The sequence below is a fragment of the Phyllostomus hastatus genome, unplaced genomic scaffold (assembly GCF_019186645.2).
Source record: "Phyllostomus hastatus isolate PE091 unplaced genomic scaffold, TTU_PhHast_1.1 phas_contig_40, whole genome shotgun sequence".
Lineage (NCBI taxonomy): Eukaryota > Metazoa > Chordata > Mammalia > Chiroptera > Phyllostomidae > Phyllostomus > Phyllostomus hastatus.
The window spans coordinates 89,170,896-89,193,296 of record NW_025333872.1 but is presented as its reverse complement, the minus strand read 5'-3'; the positions used below and the strand labels follow the sequence as shown (position 1 = coordinate 89,193,296).

Below are 22,401 nucleotides of genomic sequence, written 5' to 3'. Positions count from 1 at the left end.
GGGTGGGCGTGGGGTGGGGGAATGTGGACGGAAGGAGGCTTTGCCTGGGGCGCTGGGTGCACGATGCAGTGTGCTGAGGATGCTTTCTGTTGAGTCGTACAGTTGAAACCTGTGTGGTTTTGTGAAGCACCGTCACCCCAATAAATTCAATTAAAAAATAAAACTAATATGGTAAAATATTATTTACTCGTTTTAGAAAAACCCTCCACAGGGGATTCTGCAGGGCAGAAACAATCTGTGCGCGGCCTAGCCTGCAGCTGCGCGGCCTGATGCTCCAGGCTCCCTGGTTACCTAATACGGGATCCACCCAGGGGAAGGGCTCACACAGCCTGGCTGAGGGAACCACTGGACGCTTTGCTTTTTCTGCATTAGAGACAGTAGAGAGGGACCCAGACACTGGGCACCTGCAATGAAAGGGGTCCTGCACACCCCACCCCCCACCCCCATTCACACAGACTGCTACAAATGGTGCCCTGGGGAGCTGCGAAAGGCAGAGGCCTTGGAACGGTCTGACTCACTCCCTCTGCTTTCAAGGTCAAGTTCAACTCCCAACTATAGCCGCTAAGGCCCTACGGGGTCAGACTTCTGCCCACTGCTTGGTCTGGACTACTTCACTGGTGCCTCCACCCCCACAAACACTGCTCCTTTTTAGGGCCCCTCAAGGGCTCTTGCGGGAGGTTCTCTGCACAGCAGCCCGTCCCCACAGGACACAGGAGCTCCTCCCTAGCGCCCCTCTGCATCCCGGCACCTCCAGCTCTGCGCGTGCACATGGCAGTCCGTCTGCCTCCACCAGGAGTTCGGTAGGAGTCTGGGGGCCGGGCCTGGGCCTTTCCTGCCTCGGTAACCTTGGTGCACAGCACATGCTGGACAGGCAAAAGTGTTTTAAATTGAAAGGGAACTTAGAGATTGTGTATCACCCGCATGGAACAAACTCCTCCAGGTTAGCCCTGGCCTCTCTCTTGAACTCAGGAAACTCGTCTCTCAGGGTCCAACGGCTGACCTGACAGAGGCCAACAGGCACCTCAAGCAACATGTCATTTACTAGGCGATTATCTCCAGTGTGATGCCAGCTTGCTGTCCGCTCTTCCCAGGTCCATCTGTCCAGGTCCCCGGGAGTCCCCTGGGACCCTATTCCTCACATTTCATCCCTTGTCAGTTCCTGTGACTTCTACTGGTCTCCGGGCCACATACACCTTCTCCCCCACTTTGCTGTGAGTGCCCCTGTCCTGGGCCCATGACATCCTCAGGCCCTGGCACAGGCCCCTCAGGGTCTCTGACCTTAGCCTCTCCCTCCTTCGGGAGATCACTGCCAGGTGGCCCTCTGCCCACAGAATCTCCAGTACCCCCAATAAGCTCCAGTGTGTCCCTCAAAGCCCCAAACTAACCAGCCTTTCCAGCCAACGTTCAAAGACCCACTGTGGTCTTTGCTTTCTTTGAAGTTCGAGTGCACTGACCACTGACACCTTCCTTTTGGCAAGCAAACTACAAAAACCATTTGTTTTAATTTTTCAGGTGCTGACCCACACGTCCTGCTGAACCCCCTCAGGGTGGCACCCCATTTCACGCTTCCCTAGGTCTCCGGGCTCGGCACACACACACACACTCACTAACCTACGGGAAGAAATTCAGGATGTTCAAAATCTATGTTATTCCTGAGCACAGATCTCATAAGCCCTTATGTGGTTTTGGAACACCAGGCCCCTCCTTTGCCGCTGATCACGGCCCACGCTCACAGGGCTCGTCTGAGTGGTGAAGAGCTGATCTGGATGAAACACTTGTGGGAGCATCTGAGCTGGGGTTATAAGAGCCACTGTGAGGATGACGATGATGGTGACGATGACACGGACGTAAACGAGGCCTGAGACGTAAGGACACAAAACGTGGGCCAGCAGTTTCCTTGCAAATGGCGGGGCTGCCAAGTGATATGGGTGGGATAGCTGGTCTCTAAGTCAGCATCTAAGCATACTAATAAAAACGCACCTGGACCTGGTGTTGTAGTCTCCCTGGTCAGTAACTGGTTTGAGAAGAAAGGCTGGGGCACTGTTCCCGGAAGGCTGGGGTTCGGGGCAGATAAGATGGATGGGAACTCGAGTCTCTCCTATTAGCACTTTTAGAGACGTGCTTCTCCGGACCAGGCCCCGAGCCCGGATTCCAGGGCTGGTGCGCTCACACTGGCAGGGGCTCCGACGAGCCCTTCTTGCTCTCTGCCCAGTGGCAGGCCACCACCACACTGGGCACCAGCAGCAGAGTTGACACTGGACTTGCACTTGTGGGAAGGTCAAGAGAAGGGAAGGCATGGTCCCCACTTGGGGGGGGGGGTGACTGGGTGAACAGGAGATGCCGGACAAGGCAACGTGGTGGAGGAATGGGACTCCCAGAGGAAATAAGGGCAACAGATCGTAGCTGGGTGGGGCTGGCGGCACAAACACAGAGGCGTGCTTGAGTGTGAAACGAGTGACTGGAGGTGAGTCGGTGTCCTTGGGCAACCCCCCCCCGACCCCAGCCCAGTGCCAGTCCTGGGGGCAGGTTTTGAGCTAGAGTGAGCCTGCAGTCCAAGGAGAAACAGGTAAATTTGGGAATTGGATGGGTGATGGATTTTGGGAGGAGGTGCAAGGGAGCATGGCAGGTAACTCCCACACTCTCTAGAGCTGATTCTTGGGGTTGGGATGAACCTCTGACAGGAGGCTGATGTCTATGACAGATGCAGCAATTGATGTTCCTAGCCCCGGCTCTCCTTTGCAGACCGCGGTCCCCTTATTACAGATGCTCCGCGGCACACACGCAGTGCAGGAACATGGCACGTTCTTACGGGGCTGGCAACATGACTGTGAATTTTCATTATGGGCCTTTCGGGGGCTTTAGGAATGCCTCCATTTGATCATTTAATCCAACACAAATTACATCCCTAAATAGTACTAGTAGCAACTTCACACTTCTTTCCTGATTTAATTAAAGCGGGCTATCCTCACGAGTATAAAGTGTTTTGAATTTCCCATGTCACCCAGGAGAGACTAAGGGGCACCAGTTCTCTCAAAAGCAGTATCACCACAAGTATTTTATAGACAGACATAGTGTTATTTATTTTAACACTAAACCTGATATCCACGGGTGCACAATTTAATGAACACACATTTAGTTTAGCCTATAAACTGCCATGGGTTCTAGATACTATGAGTTACATTTCCCACGTGAATTACACTCCCAGTTCTGAAGTGTGATGTTTTGCTGGTAAGCCCATTCCCACCACACCCTCAAACGGACTCTGAGGGCCTCTGGGCCATTCAGTTTGGAAAACTGGTATTCTGATCTGTATTAATTTCCTTCTCCTGGTATGAATTGTTTAGCCGCTTCTCATTATAAGCCTCTTAGCAAAACTGGGATATCAAAGTAGAATAAATCTTTCCAAAGTTCTAAACTAGGGTGGATCTTGATTGTTAAAATTATGCTCTGAATCTAAACTAAAGTAGGGAGAAAACAAGCAGGCTGTAGATGGAATTGGAAGAGGCATGGGCCAGTATTTCACCGTTCCCTAGAGAAAAATAAAGATCGATATCCTGATTGCTGGACACTTAAGCATTACAAACATTCTTTTCTAGGTTCGTAGAAAGTAGGAGAGAGCCAACATGTGGGGACTAAATAGCAGTGGGCTATAAATTTAACTCTATCACAGAAATATCTGGTGAGATTATTACTCAGCATTATTTCCTGGCTGAAGATGATTTCACTTAAAGTGATTTTATATTTATGCTAAAAATAAATTGGCATCCAAGCAGGGGAGAAAAGATCCTCTAAACCAATGGACTGAACCTGGATGACCTTCTGTGACAGAGAGACGCACGTCATTTCCGTAAGTCACAAAGCTTCCCATCTCATCAGTCTGATGAAAACTTTCTGGAAATCGAGAAGGCTGCTGCCACCTTCCTTTCCCTAAACACACCCTCCTGGAAAGGCAGGCAGGGACGGCTTCTGTCCCACTGAACAGACAGACACCCGTGTGGCTTCCTCTGGACACCGGGAAGGAACTGGTGGTCACACAGCCACCTGCAGCGGGGACGTCGGGCGGGGAGGAAGCGAGGGGAGGCCTGGGCCTGGGAAATGACACGTTTGGGAGAAAGCAGGAAATTCTGATGTGGAGATAAGATGAGTGGCAGAGGCACTGGGGCTGGATGCGGAAGAGGAAACTGACGAGGTCCCCAGGAATGGGGTGCAAGGACACGGGGTCCTAGGACAGTGCAGGGCGGGCGGGGTCTGAGGCAAATCTGGCTTATTTCAGGCGTCAGGTTAGTCCGGGCCAAGGAGCTCTGGGGGGGGGGGGGGGGGGGGGTGGGGTGGGGGGGGGGGGTGGGAGGTCCTTTGGCGGAGACTTGAAAAATAAGCTGAGAGTATCTCTGTTTATTTGTGGGGAAAGGGGTGGGGAGGGAGGGAAGGGAGCGAGGAGGCGTGGGTGACTTTGTAGGAAATACGCTTCACACCAAGCATCTGAGCGACCGACCTTCTGGGGCCGGGGAGTTCCGTGTGATCTTGCTCGTCCATCTCATTTAAAGTGCAGCTTGGGCAGTGAACGTTTCATTTTTTTTTTGCTGTGTAGCTGGCCATAAATCTCCGGAACATGTGAGGAGTCACGCATTTGATTTTAACCTACAAGGTCTGAATGAGTTCACCTTCACGCCTGACCGAGTGGAGCGCGTTTGTGACCGCCCACCCCAGGAGAAAACACGCCCCACGGAGCTGGCGAACGGCTCCAGCACTGACCTGACCTGCAGCCCGGAGCCCGCAGGAAGGAAACATTCAGTGCATACTTTTTTTACAGCAGAGGGAGGGAACGGAAATCACAGCGAGCCTGACTGAAACTCGACACAGAAGACCGACCGGCAGTGACTTTGCTGGGTGGGGCCACGGCTTTCTCTTTTATGCTCCCCCCATACCCCCCTAACTCCCCACCCGCATTAGTTGGCGATGACATCACTGCTTTCCCAAAGACGCCCCGGCAGTTTCCTGCTTTCCAGAGTCAGGCCAAGCGATGCGTCAGCGGGGCACCTGGGCAGAGATGTGACCGGGTCAGGTCACCCGGAGTGGGAACGAAGGCCGCACCAGTGTGTTGGTTAAGTAAACAGCCTGCTTTACCGCTGAACTTTTGGTCCCTTTTTCCTACCCGGAATTCTGCACCGCGCCTGTCACGCAGGGGAAAAGCCACCTGATGCACACTCAGTGCCCACGAGCTCGTCCTCTGTTCCGGGAAGGGTGCAGGGACCACAGTGAGGGGTGCAGGAAGGGAGGGGCTGGCAAACTGCCCAGTGAGGACCAAGGCCCTGCACAGGCCGGGAACCCTGACCGCTGCTCCTCAGTCCCCCAGCCAAGGTGCTTTTCTCTCCTCACCTGTCTGTGACACAAAAGCATTACCCGGCTATTTTTCAACAGTCCCGAGCAGCCGCCCCGACCCCAGCACTGCTCTAACTGGCACCGACCACCACATGCACACTGTTAGGATGTCGTCATCCCATCTGGGTGGCCGGCCAGACTGTTGAACTCCAAGATGCTAGCCCAGAGGCCTGTCCTAAAGAGCCCTCGTGTCCCAGTTTTACGCCCTCCGTTTGTCAGTAAAGAAGATGTCATGTTCTAGAAGCCTTCATGTCCAAAAGGAGACTTCTGGGTTCCTCAGAAGCCTCTCTCACTGCCTCCCTGTGATGCTGAAGGAAAAGAGCTCAACACACCAAGAGCTAACGCCAAAAGGACGTGTGCCAGGAACTCCCTTCAGTCAGATACCTGCGCCCCACGACAAATCAGCGTGGAAAAATTACCTTGCATTTCCTCAGCTGGCTGTCGGGCTAGCCAACATTAGACAAACCGTGCTCAGGAGTGCGTTTCTTACAGGAACATTCTAGCTCTTTTGTCCTTGCTGTGGTGTCCTAGTTTTCAGGTGTTAAAACACTGCAGGACGGGCCGGACGGGGAGAGTGACCGCACCCACTGCGCACGTGCCGGCCTCTTGCGGTCCACGGGCCCTAAACCTTTGTCCAAGTATTTTTAGCTTGCCATCTCCCTATGTATTGTATGTTCATGTTATAAAAGTGACGTGTGTCAATGGAATGATTTAAAATAAACAGAAAAGCAAAGAGAAGAAAAAAAATTATTCATGATATCATGGCCTGAGGTCAAGATTTTGGTGTCTGTCTTTCTGATCTTTTTCCATGGGGAATGTAATTTACTCCTCAGTAATATCACTTCATGCACTTTGTTTATACATTAATATTTTTTTATACATTAATATTTTTATGTCATGAAATTTATGCCAAATGATTAAACATTTCTTATAAAATATGGGAACTTAAAGACAATTATCAAAACAATGAGACCACAAGACAAAGACCACCTACTGGATATTTTTGGCATGAGACTGCGTTGGAGTTTTTGTAAACCATTAGGCTTATTGAGCACCATAAACCATGAGCTTTGAAAGAACTTTGGAAACATAACAGGATAATGTGCATGGAGTTGGAAAATCATAAACATAATTTGCCCTTTTCTCCCCACAAAAATCCCTATTTGCTAAATGGTTTCTTAGAAGGAAGTGTGCTAACTGGAGATGCGCTGGTCAAGAATCCTGGACTATTCTGTAGCTCTCCACGATGAGCTAGAAAGACCATATAAGTGTGATGTAATTAAAGAGAGGCAAGAATGCACACGAGGCTTACTGGGAACGAAGGCAGTTACTTAAGGAAGGAGAGATGAGCTATGTACAAGAAGATGAAAACTCTGCCAGTGCAGTAGGAGTGGTAGCCAAGGTCTCAGGTGTCCGTGAGCTGAGTGATCCCCATACCGGTGCTCCCACACAGGCAGCGTGGGGAAGTGAAATGTACTAGTGAAGAGTCTACATCAGTTAATGGTATTGTTAGGATTTTACTGGGGGTGGTCAATGGCAATTAAAGAAATCACTAGATAGAACATGGTGAAATAATGGTAGAAAAATTTGGCCTATAAGAGGGAGGACAATGGTGCCCTGGCTGGTGTAGCTCAGTGGATGGAGCACGGGCTGTGAATCAAAGTGTCGCAGGTTCGATTCCCAGTCAGGGCACATGCCTGGGTTGCAGGCCACAGCCCCCAGCAACTACACATTAATGTTTCTCTCTCTCTCTTTCTTCCTCCCTTCCCTCTCTAAAAATAAATAAATAAATAAAATCTTTAAAAAAAAAGAGGGAGGACAATGATACATATTTAGAAAGCTAAGTCTGGAGGAGAAAAACCCAGACTCTCCAGTATTTCGTCCCGTGACCTCCCCAAATCAGTAAGATATTTATTGTTTGAGGAGGGACTTACTTATGTTATGATTCTTTTAGACGTACCAGGAAGCCAGAGGGGTGTGCCTCCCTTGCGGACACACTAAGAAGGGATTTCTCCCTTTGTTATAGAGCCCAGAGTGCTTGTGTGGTTTCATTTACTAGAGTCTAGGACTGGATCTTATTTAGCCTCCCTGTGGCTTATAACACCTCGTGCATGCTGCAGGTGTAAGTGAATTAATGAATGAATGAGAGAACGAATGAACACTGCATGAAAGTGGAAAAGCTTTCTGATTTTGAGGTCTCAGTTTGGGCTTAATTTCTAGAGTGGATGCATGAATATGTGTTTCAAAAACACTTACATGAGCACACGTTGAGTGATTAAGACTCAACGTGATTCATTATGCCGGGATTTTCCCACCTGCAGGAGCCAGTCCCCCAGAGTCCCCCTTCCCCTTTGCTTTGGTCATCTCAGCAGGAAATCGCTACACCATGTCTCCGGTGATGAATGTCAAAGGCATTTTAGCAGGCTGTCCAGGGCCCAGAGTGGGGTCAAGTAAAAGTAAATACCCGCCCTTATTAGGTGGCCCCTGCCAGCATAGAAAGCAGACCTCTCAGGCCACGGCCTCCTCGGGGCAGTTTCCTTATCTCCAGGAACATCTTCAGTCCTTCCTCACTTGCGTGCACTGCTACTCGCTGCCCTGCCCTGCGGCGGCCACCGGGGGAGCTGCACCCTGGGGCAGGGTGGCAAGAGGGCAGAGGTCTCTTTGGGGCAAAGGGAAGAGGTTTCTCTTCGGGAAAGCTCTCGGGCCTGAAGCTGCCCTGGAGAAGCAGTCCACACACCGAGTTTCTGACCAGGCACACGTCAACAGGGAGCAGAGGACGGGTAGGCTGTGTGCACATGGGGGCTGGGCTGACCATTCTGATCTTCCGGAACTGGTCTTACATGGCTGGGGACATACGTGGTGTCAGTCACCAGCGTGGGAGAAGGTCATAGCATGTACTTGTTTAGTGATCCCAAAGGTTTTAAATTACAGTGTGGTTTTTACTTAATGACTACTGACTGCCAAGAAATTGGTTACCATTCACTGATTCACGATTTTTACATCAAACCATCTTCTTTGTTAACTGACTGCCATCGACCTCTATGAGCTGTGAGGTCACCTGTAATGGGAAAGGGCTCTTCATTTTGGGGGGTCTCCAACAGCACCCAGCACCATGCCTCAGGCACCCGGGCTGAATGCAGGAAGGAATCTGTTGGGTGAAGGACTCTGGGATTCCGAGTCTGCACAGTTCACGATGGCACAGATTATCAACTACGCAGACCTCCCCTCCGCTACGCCCACGGTTTCATGCTCCACCTGGGCACCCGTGTGGCTCCGTCTCTCTCGGCGGCCAGGCCTCTCACTGAGGCTGTTCTAAGGAATATTCAAGTGAGCTCTTCTCAGTACATGTTTTTGTTGATTGAGGTATATTTACATTACACTCAATAAAAATGTTCCCGTTTTAGGGGTGTAGGTCTATGAGTTCTGACAAATGTACACGGTCGTGGAGCCACGGCCACAGTCAAAGTGGAGAGCACCTCCGTCACCCCCGAAGCTCCCTCTGCAGCCGGTTCCCTCCCCGGCCCCTCCCCTCGGGCCACTGAGCTGAAGCTTCTACCCTCCGTCGTGCCTTTTCCACGATGCCATTCAGCGCCCGTTTTATGCGGACCCTTCCCCCTCTGTCAACGCGGTTGCTACCCTCCCTCAGCTGAAACTCTGCCACCGGCTCTGGCGGGGACCCCTGGTCCCCACATGCCTGAGTGCGGTGGTTCCTCCCAGACCCCTCGGAGGGCTCCTGTAACTGCGTCTGCTCCGTAAGTGCGGGTGTTTCCAGAGCCCTGTCCGTGACTCTCCTCTCACTCCCCTGGTGCTCACCCTTGAGCTCCCGTGTCCGACGCCTGCCCTCCTGTATGTCCATAGAGCCCCAAAGGCCGTCCTTCCCGCCCCTCTCTTCTGAGCGCTGTGTCTGCATTTCTAGTGAACTCCAGCCCCTTCCATACAGCCCGTGAACCCCCCCCGCCTCCAGCTCTCCGTGTCCAGGCCAGACTCACTTCTGGCCCCTGCCGCCCGCCTTCCTCCTGTGTTCCTTCCCCGACCGATGGCATCACCACCCTCAGTCACGCTAGAGGTGTCCCCCCTGCACCCCACACGTAGGTGGCTCCCAAAATATGCCTCCAATTGGCGTCTCTCCCCACACCTACTCGCCCGCAGCCCCAGTGCCGACCACGGCTCCTTCTGCCCCAGCCGATGAAACGCGTCTCCTGGGTCTGGGCCGGCCCTGCGAACACCCTCCCCCGCCCATTGCTGCCCAGACCAGACCACATTCTTCTTCGCCTTCTTATAAAAATAAAGCCAAGCAAACAAACACCAAAGCCACGCTATGCTCCCTCCCCAGCACGCATGAGAGAAAATCCAAGAGCCTTCAGACGGCAGCTGAGACCCGAACGGCTTGGCCCTGTCTTGCTGCCCCAGTCCGGTTCCTCAGCCTCCCTGTCCGTCCAACTCTGGCCACGCCGGCCGGCCCTGGGAAGGGTCACCGTTTCCCTAGTCAGAGGGCGAGCCCTTTACGAAGTGTTTTGGAGCCTCCTCTTCTTCCCCAGCCCCTGCTGCCCCCGACCCCCACAGGACTAGCCGCTGCCCGCCCTGTGCTCCGCCCTGTGTTCGACAGGCTGACACCTCCTGTTCCCGGAGCCTCTGAGAATGTGCAAAGCCAGGGCCTCGCACCTCCCTCTCCTCTTGGGGTCCCCGGGCCTCATGTGCAGTAGGAATTAAAAAACACGTCTTGAAAACGTTTCGCCTAATACTATATGAAATATGTGTGAACATTAAGGTAAGAACTCTAATTTTTTTGCGCTTTTTGCCGACCCATTGCTTGTTTGCATGGTAACAGAGCTGCATGGTTTATTAAGGGCTTGGATCAGTTTGTAATGACAATAACAACAATAACGATAACGACGACAGAGAAATTTTGGTCTAAATCTAACCCAGGAGCACTCCCATGAAGGGAAGTCAAATTTCAGCCACCGATGGTCCCCAAGGGCAGACCAGCGTATCATCTCTTGTGTGGCTGCGATGAAGCATTTTACGTACGAAGCCCATTATCACGGATTTTAAGTGCGTGAATAAGTTTTCACTGCTTTGCTGTCTCCCCTCCACCCACAGAGAACCTGAAATAACACCGTAACGATCCCGCAGCACTGCAGTGCCGTTACAACAATGTCAAAACCAAACACCCATGTGACTGGCAGAGCTTCCCAGGTGATGCGCTGAGAAACAGGGTACGGAGTGAAGCACAGATCCCCCAGCCCTTGGTGGGGGCTGAGCTGGTCCTTGCCGGCATGAGCAGCCGCCTCCGCGGACCCTGCACTTCGGGGAAATCTTACTGTTTTCAGTGCCATGATGAGAAGACCAAGGAGCACTACACACTAAGCCATCCTCCCGCTTAACCAGCACACTGAATTCTCCCACGTCATGCTCTTCTGTGGTCCATAAGCAGAACCAGTTTTATGACTCGAGGGATCCTGAACACGTGATTCAAACAAAAAGAAAAGATCCAAACCACAAAGGGCAGAGGAGTTTTTACGGCGGAAGGAAATGTTTATAAAAGCAGCAAATACCTCCCAGCACCTGATCTGCAGAGCGCTGGCAGAACCAAGGATGTCAGGTGTCGTGACACAGAGACGGAAGGAGGCTTTTGGAGGATGTTACTCACCGTTCCAACCAAAGGGTAAATGAACCCAGCGCCGATGCTGGCCCGGACATCACTGATGGGTAAAATGAAATCCCGGGGCACACCTTTCTTGTCGGGCTGGTGCGAGAGAGAAAGGTGGGTCTTTGCCATGCAGATGGGCAAATTTCCAAAACCCTGGAAGAAAGAACAGGAAGTGTGCTCACTGGGCGTACACGTTAGTCCCCTGAACTTGACTCCACACAACCCCTGCAGCCCAGGTCCAGGCACCCAGTGGGGACTGTTACTGCCTGTTCACTGAGCAAGAAGATGGGACGGAAACTCCTCCCCCAGCAGCAGGCTGGGGAGGTCTGCTACTTCTTCTGGAGAATTCTCTTTACAGGAAGGCGGCACTGTGTGTGCCTGGGGGAAAGTGGGCTATTTTCAGGCAAAGCAGCAGTAGCGGCAGCTGCAGAAATCACTTTCCGAGGATATTCATATCCGGGACTCAGAGAGGTAATCTGGAGAAAGGCTTCGTAACGAGGCTCTCAGGCACGTGGTTCACTCGTCCTTGGAGGCTGGCTGTCGGGAAGCAAAGGGCCCCTTTGTGCTGGTGTATGAATCATGGCTATTTGATCTGCGATTACATTATAGGAACTAAGATGAGGTCACTACTTAAGCTTCTTAGTTTTAAGGACCAAAGGCTTCGCCTGACCCAGCGTTCCAGAGGTGAAAGAGCAGGAAGTCATGTGCGGTGCCTCACAAAAAGGACAGTGTCCTCCCAGCCTGGTTCTGATTAGAGGGCACAGAGTGGCCCTTTGGAGACTTTGCTAATTAAGGGCAACCACACACTTGACACATAGCTTTTAAGGAATATTCTCTGGTAGACAGAGATAAAAGGAATGCAATCTTCAGAGGTGACCCGTGCGGAATTTCTTATGATTCAACCTAAAACTATCTGAAACATTTTCGAGTGTAATGGATTGGGGGTGGAGCTCTTTCCTTTTGCAGTGCTGTAATACTCTTAGGTGCTGGTCAGCATCCTGCCGGGGAGCGGGCGCGTGGGCCTGCCCTGCAGAGATGGTGCCCAGGATTTTGGGTGCCAGAGATCACTCGAATATTGAAATCACTTTTTAATTTTATGTTTCAGTTACAGTTTGCATTCGACACTATTTTGTATCAGTTTCAGGTGTCTAGCAGAGCAGACAGACAATGGGAATAATTTTAACAAACTGATGCAGGTTTGCCCGTTCAAAATTTCCCCAGTAACGGAGAGTAAAAGCAAACCAACAACTCAATACGCCATACACCATCGCTGTATTACTTCATAAAAGAAAGCACTTTTTAAGACTGAAAAACAAGGGAAGGACCTAGCATTAGAATAAATGATAGTCCTTAAATACTATTTAAAATTCAATAAAAAAGAAACTCCCCATGAAATGACTTATTTTAAACATTTCATTGCACACGAGTGTTAATGTCACCACAGAACAATGCCTGAACGTACAATAATGTTCAGGAATCTTTTTTCCCCCTAAAGCACAAGTCAAGTGCATACATGGGCAATTCCAAGAACAAATGAGGTGTTGGTTGACTTTTCAAACCTGGGAGAAAACTGGTTGGCATCAGCGGTATTTAACAAGATGTCAAATATGATTGACAAGGAAGATTTAGGAGTCAGGGAATTTAAAAAATAAGAGCCTGGTGACACTCATAAGGAAGCTGTTTGCCACCACGTTTCCAAAGGGCTTTGACTTCTGTCTAGCCAACTGGGTGGGGCATAAGGAAAGGAAATGAAGGCGGAGTACCACAGATCACCTAAATCTGACCACAGCCCCACATCTAAGGCCAGTTTTAATGCTTCTGGCTCAGTTTCGGAGGGGGGGTGGAGCTAAAGATCACAGATACTACCCACAGCAGACATATTTACCACCACAAAAGTCAACGATGCACATATCAGAGGGTAGATACCCTCGCCCTAATGCTCCAGGTACAGTCAGTACTCTACACCCAAGGACAGTATTTCAACCTTGGTGGACGACAAGGTACATTAAGACAGGTTCAGCAGGTGCGACATAGACGAGTCTTCAGTTAAGGTGAAGCCTTCAAGAGCCTAAGTGGATTTCCCCCCCTGAAAGTGTAACTTTTACCTGCTCTGTGTAACGGTCAACTTTCGCTTGTGCCTCGGGAGAGAGCTCGATGTCTCTGGCCCCGTAGACAGCCTGGGCTATGGTTCTGATCTTTTCCACGATGGGAAGCTGGAGGAACAGAAACGGCAGCAACATCATTATCTGGTCGAAGAACTAAGGGAAAACGCAGGGACAGTTTCTGCAGTTGTTTACAGGTCCCCACCGGCTTCCCTCTGCAGCAGCACTGGCATTCGAAGAGAGCGCTTTTGTCCTCTGTCACCATCGCAGTCCTCACGTTTTTGGATCATAGGTCAACTCGTGAATAAGAAGCCTTAGATGTCTAGCCAATTTAGAGGCTGCTTATCTAGTTAATCATGTTTATCCACTGCATTTTTGAAAAAGATTTTATTTATTTATTTTTAGAGAGGGAAGGGAGGGAGAAAGAGAGAGAGAGAGAGAAACATCAATGTGCGGTTGCTGGGGGCCGGGGCCTGCAACCCAGGCATGTACCCTGACTGGGAATCGAACCTGCGACACTTTGGTTCGCAGCCTGTGCTCAATCCACTGAACTACTCCAGCCAGGGCTTATCCATTGCATTTTTAAATACGTAGTTTCTCCTATGCTTTTTAGTGGTCTTGTAAGTCAGAACAAGAGTCTCCTAACTAAATAGTGAGTGCTGATTTGTTAGTAGGTCTCCACTCCAGCTATACGACAGAGAATGTAGCAATACTACAGAAGAGTTTATGTTTTTTGTGAGCAGGAATGGGTTGAGATGTTAATATAAATGCTGATGTGATCAAACACTATTGGGAAATCAAAGGTTCACGCTAGAGTCACTTTAGCCTATCATGAGAAACCTCGGAGAATGGGAAGAATCCAAGAAGATTAGACACAGACAAATAAGTGTGCGAAGAGAAGATGGAAAATCTTCCATAACGCTACAAGGAAAGTATGAGTGCGGACCGCTGGCAAAACACGAAAAGCCGTCTTAAGAAACAAGAGTGGTTCATTAGGAAAGGAATACGCCACCGAGAAAGAGATTCTCGGGGGAAGCAACGCAGTTGATAACATTGTTCAGAATTTTGCTGTGGGTAGAAAGGACAGGTGGAACGCAGTCAGCAGGCTCAGTCCAGGGGGAATGGCTGCTGGACAAGCGTGGCGAGGGGACCTCGCAGAGGAGCACAGGTCTCTCTCTCGCGGCCTGCCTCAAGGACGTCGCCTGGCAACGGCCAGCGGTGCTCTTGCATAAATTACTGCTCATACACACAGGAAAGAGAAGTATCCAACAGGGGAAAGTGAAAGGTAACTCCACCCTCCCCATCTGATAGAACCCAGACTGCTTTAAAGTGTGTTTTTCATTACTCTAGTTTTTATTACCGTAAAGTTGTTCTGTGGTCTGGGACTTAACTATTGGACGTTTCAACAAATGAAGGAACTGAAGATGCGCGTCCTTATAATCTTGCAGGGAAGGACAGGAACGAGGATCCGACTCGCTGGAGAGAAATAGACTGTTCGCGGGCGAGGGAACGCGATACTGCACAGATGTCAGTTCTCACCAACAATCTCTGGGCTCAGTGCAATCCCAGTGGAAACCCCAAGAGCACTCCTGGTTACTTGGCCAATCAGTTCTAAAATTCATCATGAAGAGTAATGGCATGCCTAGGTAAGGTAACTTCAAAAGTAGCCAAAATAAAGCTAAGAGAACAAAGACAATAGGACTTGCCTTATCATCTTACCAGTTATCAATCATACCACACCACTGTGGTAAGTAATCCCATGTGGTGCTAGCACGGAACTAGGTGAATTAATCAGTGGAAGATGAGAAGGAACCCAGAAAGACACCTCGGCAGGTGTGGGAGAGCACAGGGCAGAAATGGCACAAAACAGGGGAAGGGCTGCCCTTCCAAAGGACTTTCGGCTGTAAAGAAAGAAAATTCTATTCCTACCACACGCCAGGCCCCCAAATAAATCCAATATGGAATAAAGGCATAAACTTCAAAACTACAACTCTAAATACTGGAAGAAAACACTGGGAACTCTATGATCTTAAGTTAGGGAAAACTTCTTAAACAGGGTAACAAGAGAATACATCCTAGAGTTGACTACATTAGAATTTAACACTTTTTGTATAAGAAGAGCCACTATAAATGTTAAAGAATTGGGGACAATCTAGGAGAAGATATATGTAAATATTTAAAAGTCGAAAGAGTAGTTATTAGAATGGATAAAAAAAATATCCCACAAACCAAGAGAAAGATAAAGAAATATTGAATACTGGGCAAATGGAGTATGACTAATAATTATAGGAAAAAGTGCCCAATCATATTAGTAATTGAGGAATGAAAATTAAAAGAATGAAAAACCGATTCACACCCACTAGAGTAGCAACACTGAAACGTATGAGGAGATCACGCGTAGGTGAGGAGGTGGGGAAAACTCCTAAGTGCTCTTGGTTGAGATGCTAAGGGTCTAACCTACCGTGAAAGCTTCCTAACTGGTCTCTTCACTTCTAATATCTCTCCTATACCACGAGTCTAACCTTCCTAAAATGTATGAAAAAATCTTCAGCTTCCTAGGGCCCACTAAAGAACAAAACCTTGTTCTGGCACTTCAGCATCTGTCTGAGCTGTGCTCTGACGCATCACTAGATACGTCCCCCTATCTTTTTGCTTCTGGGGTCCGCACATGAAGACCCTGCCTGGTAATCTTCAGAGATCAACCTCTGCTACAGCTTCCTGAGCTCGCACAGATCTCTCCCCAAGGCCAGCTTCTCCAGGAAGCCTTGACTGATACTCCTCATGCACAGGTAGGCATTCTCTTCTTTGATGGCTGGATGCCCCTGTAATGTTCTTACCTGGGTGTTACCCAGGACTAGAGGTTCAACAGGGCCTGGCAGTGAGTGGCTGCTGGCCAACCTCATGTTATCTTAGGCTGCACCAACAGACCTCGAATGGTAACAGTCCCAGGATCAAAGGCTGACACCAAAATCTACCGGATGCCAAAAGGTCTTCTGTGAGCCACCAGGAGGAATCAGAGAAGAATCTCCACCTCTAGAAGGGATAACTCTGGAAAGAAATGATTAACATCTTCCAGGAAGGCAGAATATGAAAGGAGGACAGAAATTGGAAGTCATCTTTAGCCCAATATTTAAGGAAAATCGGTAACAACCAGAGCTGCCTCACTAAGTAGTGACTGTCCATTCGGGGTCAGGCAGGTGTGGTGCCAGGAATGTTGTAGCCAGAATTGCTGCGTGAGGGCCAAGTTGAGTCTGGGCTAGAGGCAAAACCATGAGGGTAACTTCGAATGTAAAAGACTCAGTGTCCACATTAGCAGAAGAATAAAGAATGGTTTATCAACCCTTTGAGGTCAAGGACAACCTCTTGCTCACTTAGAGGCGGGATATGACAGGCCCTAGAGTATACAGTATGTCCTCAAGATGGAGTTGAACAAATGAGTGAATGCCTCTAAATTCCCCATGGACTAAACACGGATTCCCCGTGGTTCAATAGTTACGAGAGATGATAAGCAAGTCCAGGCAATGATGCGCTCAAGATAACACTGAGGAGGCTTTTTCCGTGCATCTGCGATCTCACATCAGCCTGAGCTGATGGGCACGGAAATGCCTGCTGTGCATGCTGCACTTAAGCTAATACGGTCTCCCCTCAGGTCAATAAAGGCCTGGCAAGGAGCAGCCCTTTTTAAGAAGTACAGCTTAACAGGAAGCTGAAAGGTACTTCCAGCACCCACAGAGCCAGCACGATGCCCACGCTTAGTCAGGGAGGTCAGTGCTGAGGATAGGGTGCTCCCCAGGCAGTGTCCACTCGGCATCCGGTCTCTGCCTGTACCCTGCCCCCCACCCCACCCCGCCCGAACCCGGGGCCACTCCAGCCCTCTGTGGGGGGTGCAGCACTGCTGGGCGGCTGTTGTGGGGCAGGAAGGCTAACGGGGTCCCTTCTTAGCCTAATTAAATCACGTCACCTCTCCAAAGTGGTTTCCTTGTCCCTGAGATGGGGACAAGAGCACCGTGCGTCATTCTACTGCATCGAGGAAGCAATGCAGAGAAAGTGTTGCAGGTGCCATGCTACACACACTGTAAGAGATGTTACTAGGGAGTGAGGGCCACAGGACTGAAAAGGTATGTTTTCTCTGGGAGTAAAACGAAATGACAGCAGAACAGGTACCACTGCTCATCACATATCTAACGTGCTATTTACTGCACTCTCTGGTTAGAAAATCCAGCTGGTGAGCGTAACTCTTCCATGGGGACCAATGGGCGACTATTGATGGAACTAGTAGTGTAGGAAGGCATTTACTCGGTTTATTACTACGTTTTAAACGGGAAAATACTTATCTCAATAAATATATATATATTTAATTTTTCATTGTGGCAAAACAGACATACTACAGAATTTACCATCTTAACCATTTTTAAGTGTACAGTATATTCACTTTTCTTAAGCATTCTTAATTATCTTCACATTGTTAAGTATTCTGAATTTTCTTAAGTATATTCACACTGTTGTAAAACCAATCTCCAGAGCTCTTTCCGTCTTGGAACAGGGACACTGCACCCAGCAGACACCAACTCCCCTGGCGACCTTTGTTCTACTTGCTGTCTCTGCGAATCTGACCCCATCCCCTCTGGTACTGCATGTAGACGCAGTGACACATGGACAATGTGTGTCCTTTGCATCTGGCTTTTCATTTAGCATAACATCCTCAAATTTCATCCATGTTATAGCATGTGTCCAAATTGGCTTCCCCTTTAAGGCTGAATAATTCTTTACTGTATGTATTTACCACATTTTAAAAATCCATTCATCCGTCAATGGACACTTGGATTATTTCCACTTTTTGGCTCGTGTGAGTACTGCTGCCGTGAACCTGGCTGGACAAATATTATTTCTCGGAGACCCAGCTTTCAATTCCTTTGGGTATGAGGAAATGCAGATTTTTTTTTTTTTTTTTTGGTCAACAACCAAACTGTCTTCCTTTCTAACGTTTATTTGAAAGTGTTTGGGGAATTTCAAGCAGGTGCCAGGCTGACTTTGTGAACTGTGTGGTTGTGGTTTCATTTCCTGCAGGAACATTGCAACTTCCCACACACGACAGATGACCCGAACAGAAGGCAGTGCAGACGGCGGGAAGGGGCCAGGGGCGGGAAGCCCGATTTCTCTTCTCCCTTAGTTTCTGAACCCCCCAAATACATGTTTGGCACTTCTGACGTCCCAACCCCAGTCTCCCCGACCTTGGAGAGGGGGAAGATGCTCCCTGACTGGTTTCCCAGGAAAGGGCGTGGGGAGAAGGCCCCGCCACCAGCCTGGGCGTGTGTCCCCCAGCCCACCCGCTGAATAACCAGACGGCTTCACGCAGCTCAGTGTCGCTGGAAACCCCAAGACCAGGGTTCTCTTGGGCCTCCTGCTACAATTTTTCTTTCTCATTTACATGTACAAGGAAACAAATAAAAAGAACATCTCAGTTAACAGATCTTTTGGGTTTAGTATAAAAACTAAAAGCTTTCCCGGTAAGGTAGTTTCTACTGCATATGATCTAGTCACAGTGGGTCAGCAGGCAAGGAACTTCCTGCTGTTTTTATGCTTGATTTGGGGGAGAAGTGTAATTACTAAAGAAAAAAAAAAAGCCAAGCTCAGTCCGATGATCTTGACCTGAACTTGATATTCCCTGTGGTAAAAGATAGTTGGTATCAAACAAATAACATGGTAAAAGAAATGGAGTGTTTATGCATTAATCATCTCTGGCTCCGTGAATATTTACTATTTATTTATTCCCATCTTTCATCCTCACCCCCCCCAAGGTCTAGGATAGTGGCCTGCACACAAGAGGCATTTCATAAACACCTGCCGGGTGAATAAATAACCATGGATGGCAAAAGTACTTGCGAGATGTTACGGCGTGCAAAGAACCTCAGGGACTTTGCGTACAGAGAACTGGCGATGGGGTGGGGGCCACGGGGCAGCGGCAAGTCTGACAGAACGGTGTGTGGCCGGGGCTCTGTGTAAACACTCTGTTAAAGGAGGGGGACCACAGGCCGCAGGGAGGCCTGGAAGGCAGCAAAAGTGGGCGAGACAGAAACAAGGACCTTGAGTCAAAGGACCTTGAGTCAAAGGACCTTGAATCAGGCTCGAAGGATGCGACAGATTTGAATGAGCAACGGAAGGAAAGGTTATTCCACACAAAGAGAAAGGCACAAGTCAAGGTGTGAACAGCAGTAAACAGAAGGCTTATTCTAGAAATAGTGACCGTTCTATTGGCGCTACCCTTGACATTTAATAAGCTGCTTCACAAAGCCTAGTGTCTGGACCAGTGTCTTTCATCATTTTTGAACTAACAGCGTGTGAAATCTTCATCTTCACCAAGAACATAACTAAACATATCCCTACTTTAATTTCCTCCCTAAACCTCTTCAGTGTGTGTTCAGGGAACCGAAATACCCCAGGACAGTGCAGCCCAGTGGGGACTTCCTGTGCCGATGGACACGGTCTGTCCCCGAGCTTTCCGGTCCAGCAGCCCCGAGCCTCACGTGGCTGTTAAACAGATGCAATGTGACGAGTGCGACGGAGGAAGTGAATTCTTAATTCTAGTTCGTGAAAATTTAAATAGGCACAGCACAGAAAAGAACTATGGGTGTCGCAGCCCCGGGAAACAACTGTGACCCGCGGTGACATGGTTGTGCTGTCTCTGGCGTGGAGCAGGCCCGCCATGAAGGCTGAGTGACATCCCCAAGGTAAGCAGAGGACTTGGTGGCCCTCACGCTCCCTGACGTTCGTTTTGTGGACACGGCGATCCCGGCGCAGGGGAGTTGAGTTACTCCAAGCCAGACAGCAGACTCTTCGTGGGAAGCTCTGGGGGACCCTGCTGGAATTATTACCTTAAGTCATGTAAGATCTGCTTTTTTGGTGGAAAAAAACTGATCTACAAATTCCAGAGGTACCGTTCCTGAAATTGTTTTTTTTTAAACTTTTGGTGGAAGAAAATGAACAAAAATAAAGTGAAACAGAACACTCAGTGAAGTCGAAAGTTAAAAAGGAAGCTGCTAGAATTGAAGAAAATAAGAAATACGGCAGTTTTATACGGCAGCGGCTTCTTGTCTTGCTTGGAGGTCAGGTCCCAGCCGGCAGCCCCGAGAGGCCCCAGCATATACCCCTGAGAACACTACCCAGTACTCCACCACCGACACGCTGCGATCTCCCACAAGCCCACCACGGCTGCGGTGCCGGAGCGCACTGCCGCTTCTCCAGCAGCCGCGCTGAGTAACGACCCTTCTGTCCTTCCGCTTCCCCGAGGCCGCAGAGCGGAACTCACATGAATTAAACGCTCCTCTGCCGGGATGTCGACACAACGTGTCCCAATGCCCGCAAAACACTTGAAAACAAGGATCAGTCGATAAACTTAGCTGAATAAAAATCTCTGGACACAGCAATGATTTCATTTCGTATTTTAAATGAAGCATGGATTTTCAAAGACCAACAGGTGCTGTTTGGTAAATAGCCTTTCCTGTACTTCAAATAAAAAAAGCAGAATGTGAAACTACGCTGTTCATTTATACGGAGCATCCCTAAGGTGCGAGGGGGCCATTACGCCGTAACCCTAGGGTCATGGGAGCAGCTCCGCATTGTTACTGAGAACAATGGACCCAGTATCTTCGACGCAGGGCATGTCCTTGGCTGCACACCAGCACATCAGAGCCACCAGAGACGTACGTGCTGACTTCCATGAGCCTGCACCGAGTGGCTACAGCCACCCCCGCTGGCTCGCTGGGAATCTCGGGCCGCGAAGGCATCTGGGAGGTGTGGTGGAGATCGTGAGGGCCTGGGAAAGAAAAAAGGCTCCTCGCCAGAAAGTCTGCATTTGTCCGTGTGCAGTGGGGACAATAAGCACCTCACGTGGGCGAGCGTTTCTTCTCTCCAGCAGAACGTGGCAGCAAGGTCAAGGGGAGGAATGCGGCAGGCCCTCCAGTAACATCGTTTTTGTTCAAAGGTGTTTCATTATAGTGTAGATGAGCTGTCTTGGACATTCAACTCTTTTTCATCAGTTCTCACAATGTTTAAACTTTTATTCAACTATAAGCAAATAGCAGAATTAACACACCACTCGGCAAGACATCCCAGGCTGCTTTCCTTTCCCCAATGAAGAATGATCAATTTAACCAGCCCAGAACCACGAACTTTTGATGCCCTCACATCCCGCCCTGTGGCTGTCCGTCCTCTTCCCACAAACCTTTCTCGTACATCTCACACGCTGGAAGGGCGACACGCACAAACACAAGGGCTGACTGGGTCACACTCCCACGTGCAAGGGGCCCTCGTTCGTCACGAGTGGCTCTTGTGCTTGATTGTACAACAGGGGCGACGGTTCCCTCACTGACCCGCGGGAGACATGCTTCCAGAGGAAAAAAAAAATCCTGGTCTGGAAGTCTCGCTCAGGAGCCAGGCGAGCTACTTTCGTGGAAGGGAAAAGACATCGTTTGCTGATAGACACCGGGGTCACTGTGCCTGTGCTGTTTTGAGTCTTTACCCCCAAATCTGAAGGTTGTAGTTTTCTCTTCTGCAGTGGTCTGTGATGTGTGGTACCTCTTATGATAACATCTGCAATAATTAAACAATGCTCCTTAGTGTTTGCTTTTGAGGCTGATCGATGGATCCCATCCCCCACACAAATGTCTGATTATCGCCTGAATTTACATCGGAAGGGCCTGGGATGCAGGGGGTGGTGGCGGGTGACCCGCTAGCGTGCGGTGGAACACCGACAGTTCCTTTTACATCCCTCAGTCTTTCTCGACTGGTCCTCATTTGAGATGAAAGAATGCAGTTTTAGATACTTCTGTCACAGTGACATTCCGTTTTTCACGCTAGAAGAAAGCATTTAGTTATGCGGGCTCCTGGAGACACGCACAGACGGAGCAGACACAAATCCCTGAGCTCCTCATCAGGTGCCCCTTCTGGCATCAGCGAAACGAGGCTGGGGACGCCTGGCCGGGACCACACAGGGCCGAGTGGGATGTGCTGAGGAAGCTGGGCTGGTTCTGGCAGCGGGGGCAGATCTCAGGGGACCCGTCAGAGCCAGGCGAGCGAGGCAGGCGCGGCTGAGAGGTGGGTGACAGATGCCGGCCCCAGGAGACCTGACAGAAACCGTAGAAGCCGGCGCTGGATGACAGTCTAGTTTTGACAGCGACGCGAGGGGAGTGTGCAGGAGGGTGTGGTGTGGTCCTGGGAAGGCCGTGTGGGAAAGTGGGGCTGGGTTGTGGGAGGGAAGCCAGGAGAGGGGAG

General features: G+C 49.8%; 1 protein-coding gene across 1 annotated transcript in view; it reads right to left on the bottom strand.

The window, feature by feature from the left end:
• The window catches only part of MTHFD1L (methylenetetrahydrofolate dehydrogenase (NADP+ dependent) 1 like), a 167,097-nt gene that overhangs the window by 31,433 nt on the left and 113,263 nt on the right, over positions 1-22,401 (bottom strand). The window contains exons 25-26 of the mRNA XM_045844075.1: positions 13,135-13,242; positions 11,030-11,182 (exon numbers count right to left, since the gene is read on the bottom strand). Coding sequence (XP_045700031.1) covers positions 11,030-11,182; positions 13,135-13,242 — 261 coding nt within the window. The remainder of the gene's footprint in view (positions 1-11,029; positions 11,183-13,134; positions 13,243-22,401) is intronic.